The sequence below is a fragment of the Peromyscus californicus genome, unplaced genomic scaffold (genome assembly GCF_007827085.1).
Source record: "Peromyscus californicus insignis strain IS unplaced genomic scaffold, ASM782708v3 Scaffold_7__1_contigs__length_154581171, whole genome shotgun sequence".
NCBI classification, from domain to species: Eukaryota; Metazoa; Chordata; class Mammalia; order Rodentia; family Cricetidae; genus Peromyscus; species Peromyscus californicus.
This window is the reverse complement of record NW_026294595.1, coordinates 103264557-103276849: the sequence shown is the minus strand read 5'-3', so window position 1 is coordinate 103276849 and position 12293 is coordinate 103264557. Positions and strand designations below refer to the sequence as shown.

The following is a 12293-nucleotide window of genomic DNA, read 5'->3' as shown; positions in this document are numbered from 1 at the left end:
TTAATAGGGTGTAACTAGTGACTGAAATGGCCGGAGAGTACCTAGCCAGGGTCTGTACTGTTCTAAGGGTTTACTATCTATTTATCTCATCCAGGTACAGAAAACTTAGAAAAAGTGTTTTAAAACCTTTATGTTGATAACATGTCTGTCACTTCCTCCTCACGGCTTCCCTTTGCTACAGAGCACCAGGGGACCTAACAGAAAGTAGGGACAGAGGTCTGCCTGTAAACCTTACCAAAGGGCCAACCCCAGGCAAGTGGGGACTCAGGAGTCTTTTTTTAGTAAGTTTGAAACATGTATTTATTCCCCCACATAATCAATTTTATGTCCCCTCAGGAAAACAGCACTCATGAATGACTGTGTCACCCTGTGGATGACGTCAATCTTTGGTCACAATGTCAAGGGCTCTTGGTTAAGAGTCTAACAGGCTCTCTTTGGCATGCCCTAGTTTTTATTTTCTCTTCCATAGTGCTTGAGATTGGACCCATTGTGTGTGCTAGGTGAGTACTCTACTATTGAATTACATGGAGGTTCTGAAGCCAGAGGCTACCCTTTCAATCTTAGATAACCAGCATGATGGAATTCGTGAGGGAACTATTCTGAGGAAGTGGCCCCACTATCCTAGAGATCAGTCAGACCAATCCCTGGGGTCAGATACTAACACTAGATCCCCTGGCCTCAGGAATTCATGGGGATCAGTAGCTGTACTAGATAATGGAGGGTGAGGGAGAAAATTGGTAGAGTTGGTGGAAGGGACAATTGTTGCTTTGAGCATGAAGAACGTACAAGGCACGTGTACACAGAGAGCTCATCATGTACTTCTGCGGGTGACCATGCTCCCACATTGCCTCGGGGCCCATCAGCCACTGAGACCAGAGTACAACACTGTTCCACACGGAGCACCTGATGTTGAGGTAACTGCCCACCCCGGAAGAATGGGTGCCACGCTGGAAACTCACACTTCATGGTCTTCACGGCCACCTTCTGAGAAGCCCCATCTTCCAGCTTCAGATTTCCTTCCATTACAGACCCAAACTCTCCTGTGAAGTGAAGCAACATCCATGCGATGCTGTGCAGATGCCCTCCTGACCACAGAAATGCAGAGCTGCGTGGTCCTGGAGTGACTCATCCACAGACATCGGGCAGGGCCTGCTCAGACACCTGCACAGCAGGGGTGCGCACTGGTATGATGACCTTGAGTGGTCAGACTTCGCTCAGCTTGTCCCTTCACCAACCATTATAACTGACCCAAGATACTTAGAGGGGAAGATCACAAGACTGTCTTTTTTACCCCCAAGTGCTAGAGCTAGAACTCAGGGCTCTGTACATGTCAGGCAAGCACGCTACCACTGAACTACATCCCCAGCCCAAAGCACAAATTTAATAACACTATCATTTATGCTGAAAACAATTTTAAAATTTAAGCGCATATTTTCATCAACTGAAGAAGTAGGTCAATACCTTAAATGCATAGAACTCCGATCAATCAATAGATAATAATAATAAAAAATAATAACCAATGAATCACATGCTTTGTAATGAAGGAAGGGAATTTGTACTTCCAAAACTTACTCAGTTCCAGGGACTTCAGATGCCTCTGACATCTGTCAGATCTGAGTTTCAAAACTCTCCTCTTTCATTTTAAGGTCCAAAGAAGAATTATTTGCATTATAATGCCAAGTCATAAAATCGGTATTTTATTCAATGAATACACATTTAAAAAAAAAATCCTCAACTGCTCCTTGTCTCACATTTTAAAAAGAAAGGCTTTAAAGCTGCTTACCTTCACCCAGAATTTTTCCCAGAATTAGAAGATTTCTGTCGATCACAACATCTTCTAGTTTATTCTGCAGCTCCTCGCTCACTCCCAAGCTGTGCACTACAAAGGAGTAATCGTGTGAGTAAGAATTAGCATCATGCTCTCTTCCGCTAAATAGAGGCAGAAGTATATGGGAAGTCCTGTGTCATAGTTACACAGTTTCCCTACTTTGTACTCATGTAAAAAGTCTATACTTCATTCTACTGCCATTGGGGTGAATAAAATTAATCCTTCAAGGTAAGTTCATCTACAAACAGCTATAAAAATGATCCACACGTCTCTTCCCTTTCTTACAATAGCAGCTGTCCACACTGAGATGCGTGCAGAAAAAGTCTGCTTTTGACTTTAAAGGGGTTATCCATGGATAACGTATCCCTATTTATGGTATAGGAAAGAGCCATCCGGACATCTCCCCTACCCTCCCATGCCAGTCAGGGAAGAAGAGAAATAAAACCACAGGAAATATCCAGAGAATAAACTGTTCTTGTACATGTGGCATGTGGCATCTCTTTCTAAGACATCAGGCTGAAATGAATACTTCCGGGGGTTGGAGAATAAGACTATCTACAGCAAGTATGTAGACTGCACTAAGGTACGCAGCAGATGTGCAGCATTAGAGAAGGAGAGGCATTTAATGACCCCTGGGCTACAGTTGAGACATGAGCAACCTTTGAAAGAGAAGAGCCTTCTTCATATTGGAAGGGAGATGTTCACTCCTGGAAAAAAATTACTCAATGTGTTCCCCAATAGAGGAGAAAACTGTCTAAATGAACAGTTTTTAAATGCAAGAACAGAGACACCTAAAGGTGAAAAACGTTGGTTAGAAAAGTAGCTAATACTGTTGTACACCGAATAAGTCTTGGTTCACAGTAGCCTGTATTCCGTCGGGCTATGTCCTGTTTTGTTTTATTTAGTTTTGTCAAATAGACAACCAGAAGCATGGATTTGATAATGTGTGCACTCTTTGCCCATTGATCCTGAAATTGCTCAGGAACTTGTATCTGTTCACCCTTCCCCCCAAAAAACCCAGAAACCCCCACTCCTACTCATCAAAATTCAAGCCTTCCAATAACTTGGCAGACTGTCCTTTGAGTTAGTGGCCAGGACAGCAGGAAGTGAGGCTGGAGATTATATCCACTGCTTTGTGGCTTCCTTTAAACCTCTGACCTCTGCCCCATTTCCCATCACCCACAAGGTTTTTCTTTTCCTCATTGTTTCATGGGATTGTGTATCCTTGACTTCTTTCTTTCTTTTTTCTTTTTTTTTTTTTTTTTTTGGTTTTTTGAGACAGGGTTTCTCCGTGTAGTTTTGGTGCCTGTCCTGGATCTCGCTCTGTAGACCAAGCTGGCCTTGAACTCACAGAGATCCACTGGCTCTGCCTCCTGAGTGCTGGGATTAAAGGCATGTGCTACTGCCGCCTGGCCTTAGCTTATTTCTTAATACCAGATTCACTTCCAATGTCCAGTAGCCTGGCCAGTAGAGATTGATAAGACAACACCTGAGTATCTCTTTGCCAGCTTCTGAAAGGATTCTGAATGCTAAAAGTATCCATCCTGCTCAGGTGTGGTAGCCAGTGACTATAAACTCAGTACTCAGGATCCAGCTGAGGTAAGAGGATCACGAGTTTGAGGCTAGCCTAGACTACATAGCAAGACCCTATCTCAGAAAAACAAAGCAAAAAACCCATATATGTATATATGTGCATATATATGTATATATATACACACACACAAAACACACACACATATTTCTCAGAAAAATACATACATATATACATATTTTCCTTTCTTTCCCATTCTCATCTATTAGCTTTCATTAGAAACTTATCTTGGCTCTCCACTATTTTAACTTTTGCCAAAAAGTGAAATGAAAGTCAACTTACAGGTAAGCTCGATGGCCCGGCGGCAGAAGGACTTCTTTGCTATGTAATTTATGACTAATTGGGAATCCTCCTCAGAGAATGCACCCCTGCACAAAAACAGACAGCCAGCCATAAAAACAGGGTAATGGAACCATGTGCCGTCAGCACCACAAGGCCGTTATGGTGTCTCAGCATATATAAAGGGCTCTTCTGCAGCCAAAACATTTCCCTGCTGGGAATGCAGCTTGGTGGTAGAATGCTTGTGAAGCAGGTGTGAGACCTTGGGTTTGATTCCCAGTACTACGGGGGGGGGGGGGGGGGGGGGGGGGGGGGGGGGGGGGGGGGGGGGGGTATCATGAAGGACATAGAAAAGGACTAGGTATCCATGGTGAGTATGCTTGCCTGTCATGGCCAAGGCCATGGATTCATACCTTCTTTACATACATATATGATTATGCGTGTAAATATCTTAAAAACAAAGGATAACTGTTACATTTTTTAAGATATTGAGGTGGCACAAGCCTTTAATCCCAGCACTCGGGAGGCAGAGGCAGGCGGATCTCTGTGAGTTTGAGGCCAGCCTGGTCTACAGAGTGAGTTCTAGGAAAGGTGCAAAGCTACATAGAGAAACCCTGTCTCGAAAAAAAAAAGGTATTGACTTACTCTTATGTGTTTGATTGTTTTGCCTGCATATATACCATTGCTCCAGCCCCAGCAAGCCTTTTTTTTAAGGTTCATTTTTTGATGTTTAAAAAAAAAATTGTATGTATATGTGTGTATCTACGTGAGTACCTGAGGAGGCCAGAAGAGGGCATAAGACCCTCTGGAACTGGAGTTACAGGTGGTTGTTGGCCACTTGACATGGGTGTTTGGAACCGAACTCAGGTCCTCACCAAGAGCAGCAAATGCTTTTGGCTGCAGAGTCATCGCTCCATCCTGACTCAGCATCTCTTAAGTGCTGCCAGAACACAGTATTTTTACCTCAGGCTTACAGCCGTTAGAATTGGTAATGACCTTGCAGTCCACTGAGAGACGGATAATGGCGAGGAAGCCCGGCAATGTTAAAAGGCTGTTTACAGGGACAGAACTGGGGTGGGAAAAGGAAAAGAGGACTTTAAATTGCAGTGTTCGAATACAAAACGGTCTCTATTTGAAATGGATAATTACAGAAAATGTGAAAATTTAGCCAAGGAAGGAAGGAAGGATGAAAAGAAGAAATAAAAAGCAGGAGGCAAGCCACCTTCAGCCATCCAGGGATGCTAATACCTTGGCGATGGTCCCTGTATCCCCTCTACATACAGGCAGGGCATCCTTCTCTAAAAATGGCTGGATCAGAAGTGTTAGGAATTTCAGGACCTTTTCAGATTCTGGAATCTTGGAACCAAATCTAAACATGAAGCTATACCCATTTCACACCTACTTCACACACAGCATGAAGGTATAGAATGCTTGTAATCATTTTGTGTGTGAAACAAAATTTCCAAAGGTGGCATCAAATTGACACTCTGTTTCCAACTGAACCATTTTGTGGTTCATATTTTCAGTTTGTGGATGTTTGGACTGTACCTTAAAAAAAAAAACAACAACAACTGGGGCCTAGGGAGATGACGCAGTGGTAAAGGGCTTGATGTGTAAGCATGTGGATATGATCCCCAGATACACATAAAAGCTGAGTGTGGAGGCGTATGCTAGTAGCCCCAGTGCTGGAGGTAGAGAGAAAGACAGAACGTTCCCAGCTAACCAGTCAGCCAGTTTAGCCAAAACGGAAAGGCCTGGCTTTAATGAGAGAGCCTGTCTCAAAAAATACAATGGAGGGGCCTGTGAAATGGCTCAGTGGGTAAAGGCATTGGCTACCAAGCCTGATAACTTGAGTTCAATGATGAACCCACATGTGGAAGAAGAGAGCTCTTGCAAGTTGTCCTATGATCTCTTTATGTGTAACATGGCATTGAGAACACACACACACACACACACACACACACAGAAGTTTTTAAAAAAAAAAAGTCTTTTTTGAAAATTTTTTAAATTTAAAAACAGTGGTGGTCAACAGAGGAAAACACCTGATGTGTTTGACCTCAGGCCTCCACACAGGCATGCACAGGAAAGTGCAGATGCACATACATGTGTACACATGTGCATATATCACACACACACAATAATTAATAATTGGGGTCACTTTTAAAGCATCTCATTCAACACTACCCAGTTTGCATAGCATATCCTACTGAGGCTCTTCTCTGTAGACGAGCCCATTGTAGGGCCAGCTCTTACAGTTGCTGACTTTGCAGGAACTGTTCTAAGTAGGGAAGTCCCCTGGCTCCGGGGCCTGCATAAGATAGGACAAAGCAGATAGCCAGACAGCTGCTATCATCTGTTATAACAACCGCACTGGCACCATAGGGTTAATTTTTTTTTTCTTTTTATAGAAGGGTGAAACCTTTCTCACCCACCCCAGCTCTGTGTAGACCAGGTTGATCTCAAACTCACAAAGATCTGCCCGCCTCTGCCTTTACTGGGATTAAAGGTGTGCTCCACCATGCCTGCTCAAGGTCAACGTTTTTTAAGCGGAAAACTTACCCAAACTTTGTTTCCTGGACTCTTCTTCTGATGGCCAGAGAAATATATAAAATCAGCCCGATTAAAATAAATCCACAAAAGCAGCCGAGGACGATGATCATAGACTCTGTGTTGCCGGGGGCTGGAGTTGATGAGGGCGCATAATCTACCCTACCTGGAACAAATCCAAAAACATTCATTGGGACTACTGCTCTGGGATTCAGAATACGTAGGATGGATCCGCTTGCAATCCTTTAACTCTTTGTGATCAACGAATGCAGGTTGTTCTCACTTCGTGCAGGGTGAAATGATGCAGAGTCACAATTATCAATGAAACTAGGAGCTGGAGAGATGGCTCAGAGGTCACCAGCGCTCGCTGCTCTTGTGAAAGACCCAGGTTCGGTTCCCAGTACCTACAATGGGTGGCTCAGAACTGCTTGAAACTCCAGCTTGAAGGGTTCCCTCATTCTCCCCTGGTCTCCATGGGCATCGCTGTCACATGGTGCACACACAGACAAGCAGGCACACAAGCCACACAATTAAAAATAAACAAAATTAAAATTATTTTAGAAAAAGGGCTGGAGAGATGGCTCAGCAGTTAAGAGCACTGGCTGCTCTTCCAGAGGACCCAGGTTCAATTCCCAGCACCGACATGGCAGCTCACAACTGTCTGTAACTTCAGTTCCAGGGGATCTGATGCCCTCATGCCAATGTATATAAAATAAAATTAAATTATTAAAGAAATAAAATTTAAGGGAACAATGACACTAGTTTTCTTGTCTCACTCCACAGTAAATGCCTGTCAAAACAACATATTGAAGACCACAGACACATACAACTTTCACTTGCCAATTAAAAAATAACCAAATGACACACTTGCTTCATGTTGGTAATAAATTCAGACGAAAATGAAAAACTAGCAAAACACTGCTTGGTGCACGGCATTCCTCTTTCTTCTTCCTCTCCCTCCCCCCTTTCTCCTTTTCACGGGGTTTCCCTATGCAGCCCAGGCTGGTCTCCAGTTTTTCATCCCGTGTCTCTGCCGGGACTGTAGTCTCGTACACCATGTCCGGTTGGTACAAAGTAAGTCAAAACAGTAAGAGAAAGTGACTTCTCTGTCCGAAAAAGAAAAGGTCGCAGGACATCCAAACAGTGTTTGTCTTCTGGCCAATCAACTGAGCACACGGAAAATACCTTCTCTGTGTTGCCCAGACCTGTCACGTGCTTTTCCAAGTTGGATTACAATTCCAACATTTTATCTTCTCGCTTTTGGTGTTGTAAGGTATTTCTGTGAATTCCTTTAATGTGAAGGTTTTGTTGTTGTGTTGGAATGGCGCCCAGGGCCTTGTGAATTCTAGGCAAGTGCTGTACCCCTGAGCTATGCCCCCCACCCCCCTCTCACCCCCTCCACCCCCTACCCCCCCTAATGTAAAGTTGTTTTTGTTTTGTTTTGTTTTGCCTTGTTTATGATTTTGTGGGTTTTTTGTTTTTTTGTTTTTTGTTTTTTGCAGGTGTCCCTTTAACTGGGACACTTTTAGTGTTTCTGTCACATCAATGGGCTTATGTAAACACATTCACAACTGTGCTCATGCCAGTAAGTCCATCAAACGACAGTGGTGCCAACATCCCACACTCCACTTACCTTCACTTCACACTTCACTTCCAACACCTCTTGCTACCTTTTCACATTTTCTCACTAATTCCTTCTGTCAACTATCCATGGTTGTAAAAGTCACTTGGATTTGGTACAGGGAGGTGAGGAAGTCACATGGGCATATGTCTGTGCCAACTGTGTGAACTGAATGACAGACATGGTGGCCGGTCACCCACAAGCTTGGAAACACGCGACATGACTACTGTAGAGATGCCGCACATCTGTCACTCGTGGTGACCAGAGGCAACTTTATGCTTTGCGCAATGACAGTTCTCACAGGAGGGTAACTAAAATTCGAACTGTATTGCCGGGAGCTGGTGTTATTTAGCCAGCTAGTCATAACGGCTAAATGTAGTAACGGGCACTTTTACAGGTGATTATGAAGCAAACCTTTAAAATCTTTTACAGTTTATTACACATAAATATGGAAGTTCTATGGTCACAAATTCTGATTTTTAAGAAGGATGGGCCATTATTGATGTGTATGTGTATATTTACCAATGTGTGCATGTAGGAATGTACATGCATGTGGATCCCCATGGAGACCAGAAAAGGGCATCAGATCCCTTGGAGCTTTAAGCTACCTGATGCGGGTGCTGGGATCTAAGCTCCGGTCCTCTGCAAGAGCAGCAAGTGTTCTTAACTGCTGCTCTAAACTTTGGTTTGTAAAGCTGCCTTTTGACTCAGAATCTCACTGTCTTCCAGGTAGATAGTCTCTCCACCACCACTAAGTGTGTTCCCAGGGATGGAGTTCCTGCTGCAGGAAGGTAATCTACGTCCTATTTAGTACGAAAAGGACAGCCTGCTTGGGGATCACAGGGAAAGAGACAGACACAAATGAGTCATCGGCTCTCAAGTCTCATCTGCTATTGGGTGCAAAGGCCGTGTTTGGCAAGAACTTGTAAATGAGTAAGTCAGGCTGGAAAAGATGGCTGGGCATGCAGTTTACAACAATGGTTTAATCCCAAACAACCTAGGATGGGTTGGAGTCAGGACGAAGGTGGCTCCCCTGATTTACAGAAGCATGAACAGCATTTGGCCCGTGTGAGGCATCATGATGGCTCCTTGCCAAAGAACATTCCAGTAATAGGCAAGAGCTAATATGGATGGTTGGGCATTTAGCTCAGCTAGTCAGGGCTGCGTGAGGACAGCTTCTGAAGGAAACACTTGATGTTCTATGCAGACCAAGTCACTGAGCACATTACCCAAGGGTCGAATGGGTAAAAACAAGGCGAGCAGCAGCTTCAAACAGAGCAGAAACGAATGCGGCAAGCCAACAGTGTCGGTCAGAGGCCGCAAAAGGTCTAGCAGTATTGCCTGTCCAAAATGTAGTGTCATGTGCCTTAAACCAAATTCTGCAGCTAACGTCCAACTCAGTATTCTGAAAGGACGAATCTTCCTCATAAGTTATTAGTGTTAATGGCAATGGCAGGCAATGGCAGGAGTACAGGGGTTCTGTGGAGTGTATTCTAAAGTTCCTTATAATTGCAACAACACATTTTGGTTCTTATTTTACACTTGTCAATCAGCTGCCATCGCAATGAGCCCAAGTAGGCAGTCTGTGAGCTACTCAGACTGCCACGTTCTGCAGCCAACAGGGGTCCCGACTCACTGTGTTCAGGAATGATTATTTTCACTGGCTCACTGAAAGGTCCAACGCCCCCTTTAGTGACGGCCGCAATCCTCACTGTGCAGGTGGCATTGTAGATTTGGACAGGAATCTGAGCCCAGCTGCCATTCTGGTCAACTTCTTCAGAAAGCTCTTTCTGGTAACAGAGAAGAAAAAAGGAAATGAAACACTGAGGCATGTGGGGATCTCACTAGACAGCTACCCACATACCCACAGTTCCTCCTGAGGGAAGCCACCCATTCTCCACGCACAGAGGTCATGTCTCCACAAAGTTCCTTCTTCACGAGGGCCATTGTGGGTGGCACTACAGGGTGGGTCATGGAGGTGGGGATGGATATGACAGCAATCTCAAGCCTTGGGGACCCTGGAAAACTCAGGTCCTGAAGGCATGGCACTTAGAGCAGTCACTTAAGAAACGTCTAGAACAGAGGGAACATGTAGTGGATGCTTCTAGGTCAGTGGTTCTCAACCTTCCTACTGTTGCAACTCTATAATATAGTTCCCAACCATAAAATTATTTTGTTGCTACTTCATAACTGTAATTTTGCTACTGTTATGAATGACAATGTAAATATCTGGTATGTGACTCCCCGCAAGGGGTCACAACCCACAGGTGGAGAACCGCTGTCCTAGATGTTAAGAGCAGGACTGAACCCTTGTGATCTCATGTGTAAAATCTTATCCTTGGCACGCTGCCATAGATTCACACTGTCCCTGGGCACTCTGCACCTGCCAACCACCCTTGGTTTAGCCAAGCTTCTGTTCCCTGAGGTTCTGGTGATTCTAAGTAAACTCTCTAGATGGGTAGATGGGAGGAATGATTGCATTTCCCCCTCTGCTTGACAAATGGACAATTTGTGAGGTTTGAAATTTTTTTTAGATTTGTTTATTTTATGCACATGAATGTTTTGCCTGCATATATGTCTAGTCTATGTACTACATGCATGCCTGATACCCATGGAGACCAGAAGAAGGTGTTGGATCCCCTGGAACTCTAGTTACAGATGGTTGTGAGCCACGATGTGGGTGCTGGGAATTGAGCCTGGATCCTCTGGAAGGGCAGCCAGTGCCCTTAGCCTCTGAGCTACCTGTCCAGCCCCAATTTGTGAAAGGTTTGAAGCCTGGCTTCCTTTATCTGCTATTGTTTTAATACCACTGCCACACAACAGTGTGTCATAAAGCCCCAGGGAGAGAAATAGCCTTAACTGACATGTTCCTCAGGCTTTCCAGACCTCCATGGACCTGGACTTCTGTTTTTGTTATTTTTGAAATCATAACATAATCACATTATTTCTGCTTTCTCTCTCCTCCCTCTAAACCCTCTCATATACCCTCCTTGCTCTCCTAATTCGTAGCCTCTGTTTCTCGTTACTGTTGCTACATGCTTATGTGTATTTACATGTTACTTGTATGTGTGTTTTCAGGGCCAAATAAAGATGGCACCAATGGACACGCCAAAGTGAATAGGGAAAGCTCACGAGGCTTCAGCCCTATACACAGAACTACAAGCTTTAGGAACGCCAAGAGGGGGAGAACTAGTCTACCCCCGGGAAGAGCACACCAGTTGGTAATCCAACACCAAATGGGCCCAGCTTTTTGAAGTGATAGTTGTGGGTTTGCCAGTCTGAAATGATGCTCTGGGAACCTGTCTTTGTCCCTGGATGGTGGGCTTTTGATTTCAGAGGGAAATAACAGGTCATGTGGGGCACAGGCGCCACAAAAAAAATCTTTGGACTGGAGGCGTGGTTGGTGGTAACTTCATCTCAGGTCCACTGGGTTTCAAGCCAGTTACTTCTAGAAATGGAGCAGGACAGAGCTAGCTCAGCCTCAAGGACAGAGCAGGCCGGTCATTCATGACCAAGAGGCCACTGGGTTTGGCCTTCCAGAGCTTCCATCTAAATTGGAAGTGACCCTTAATCCTAAGGAGGGAAAGAAATGAAAAGGGGGCACCACCTCCCATCCTTTGCCCCCGAGGCCTGAGCTCAGGGTGTGGGCCACAGATTTTTGTTGTTGTTAGGTAAACAAACGGAAAGTTAGCAGTGGTGGGGACTGCTATATCCTAGGTTGGTCCTTTTTAGAGAGAAAGTGTTTTATTTTGATAGTGGATTAATTTGTAACTCTGCATTTAATTTGGGGGCTAGTTTGCAGTTCTGTATTTAATTTGGGGGTAGATAGAACTGAAAATCATCAGGAGTGTAACTCCACAGTCCACATCCTGAGTCCTGGAGCCCTGTAGTGACTCAGGCTTTTCTCATTAAGAAAAAGTCTATAGCATAGCTCTCAGCCTGATCCCTCTTTTAGCATAAGACTTCATGCCAAAAAGACTTCATGCTAAAAAGGGAACTGGGCCTGAGTCTGGCTACATACTGTCTTTTCCTACAAGGACTCAAACGTGATACATCATTTATAAGAGAAATTTCCTATAAACTAAAAGGAAACACACAACTAGGAAAAATGGCACACTTGGACCAATATAAAACCTAACAATAATGACATAAAAAAAATAAATGTGACAGTACATTTGTTCCTTGGAACCTGTACGGGACCGGTTCCCACACAAAACAGCTAGGTGCGTGCTCAGTGGTGGGTACATGCTTAGCTGAAGGGATGCTTTGGGTTTCATCCTCAGTATGCATACACAGACACAGTATTTGCATACAACCCACTGTAAATTCTTTTGTGAAAAACTAAAATATTTTGAGAATTTCACACGTGAGTATTACATAATTTCCTCTACTCTCTTTCAAATTCATAACCTCTCCTTCTTTAATTA

General features: G+C 44.2%; 1 protein-coding gene across 1 annotated transcript in view; it reads right to left on the bottom strand.

Annotated features, from left to right (window-relative positions):
• The window catches only part of Mertk (MER proto-oncogene, tyrosine kinase), a 107114-nt gene that overhangs the window by 23729 nt on the left and 71092 nt on the right, over positions 1–12293 (bottom strand). Inside the window, exons 9-13 of the mRNA XM_052723981.1 lie at positions 9503–9656; positions 6258–6411; positions 3702–3787; positions 1784–1879; positions 960–1040 (exon numbers count right to left, since the gene is read on the bottom strand). Of these exons, the coding sequence (XP_052579941.1) occupies positions 960–1040; positions 1784–1879; positions 3702–3787; positions 6258–6411; positions 9503–9656 (571 nt within the window). The remainder of the gene's footprint in view (positions 1–959; positions 1041–1783; positions 1880–3701; positions 3788–6257; positions 6412–9502; positions 9657–12293) is intronic.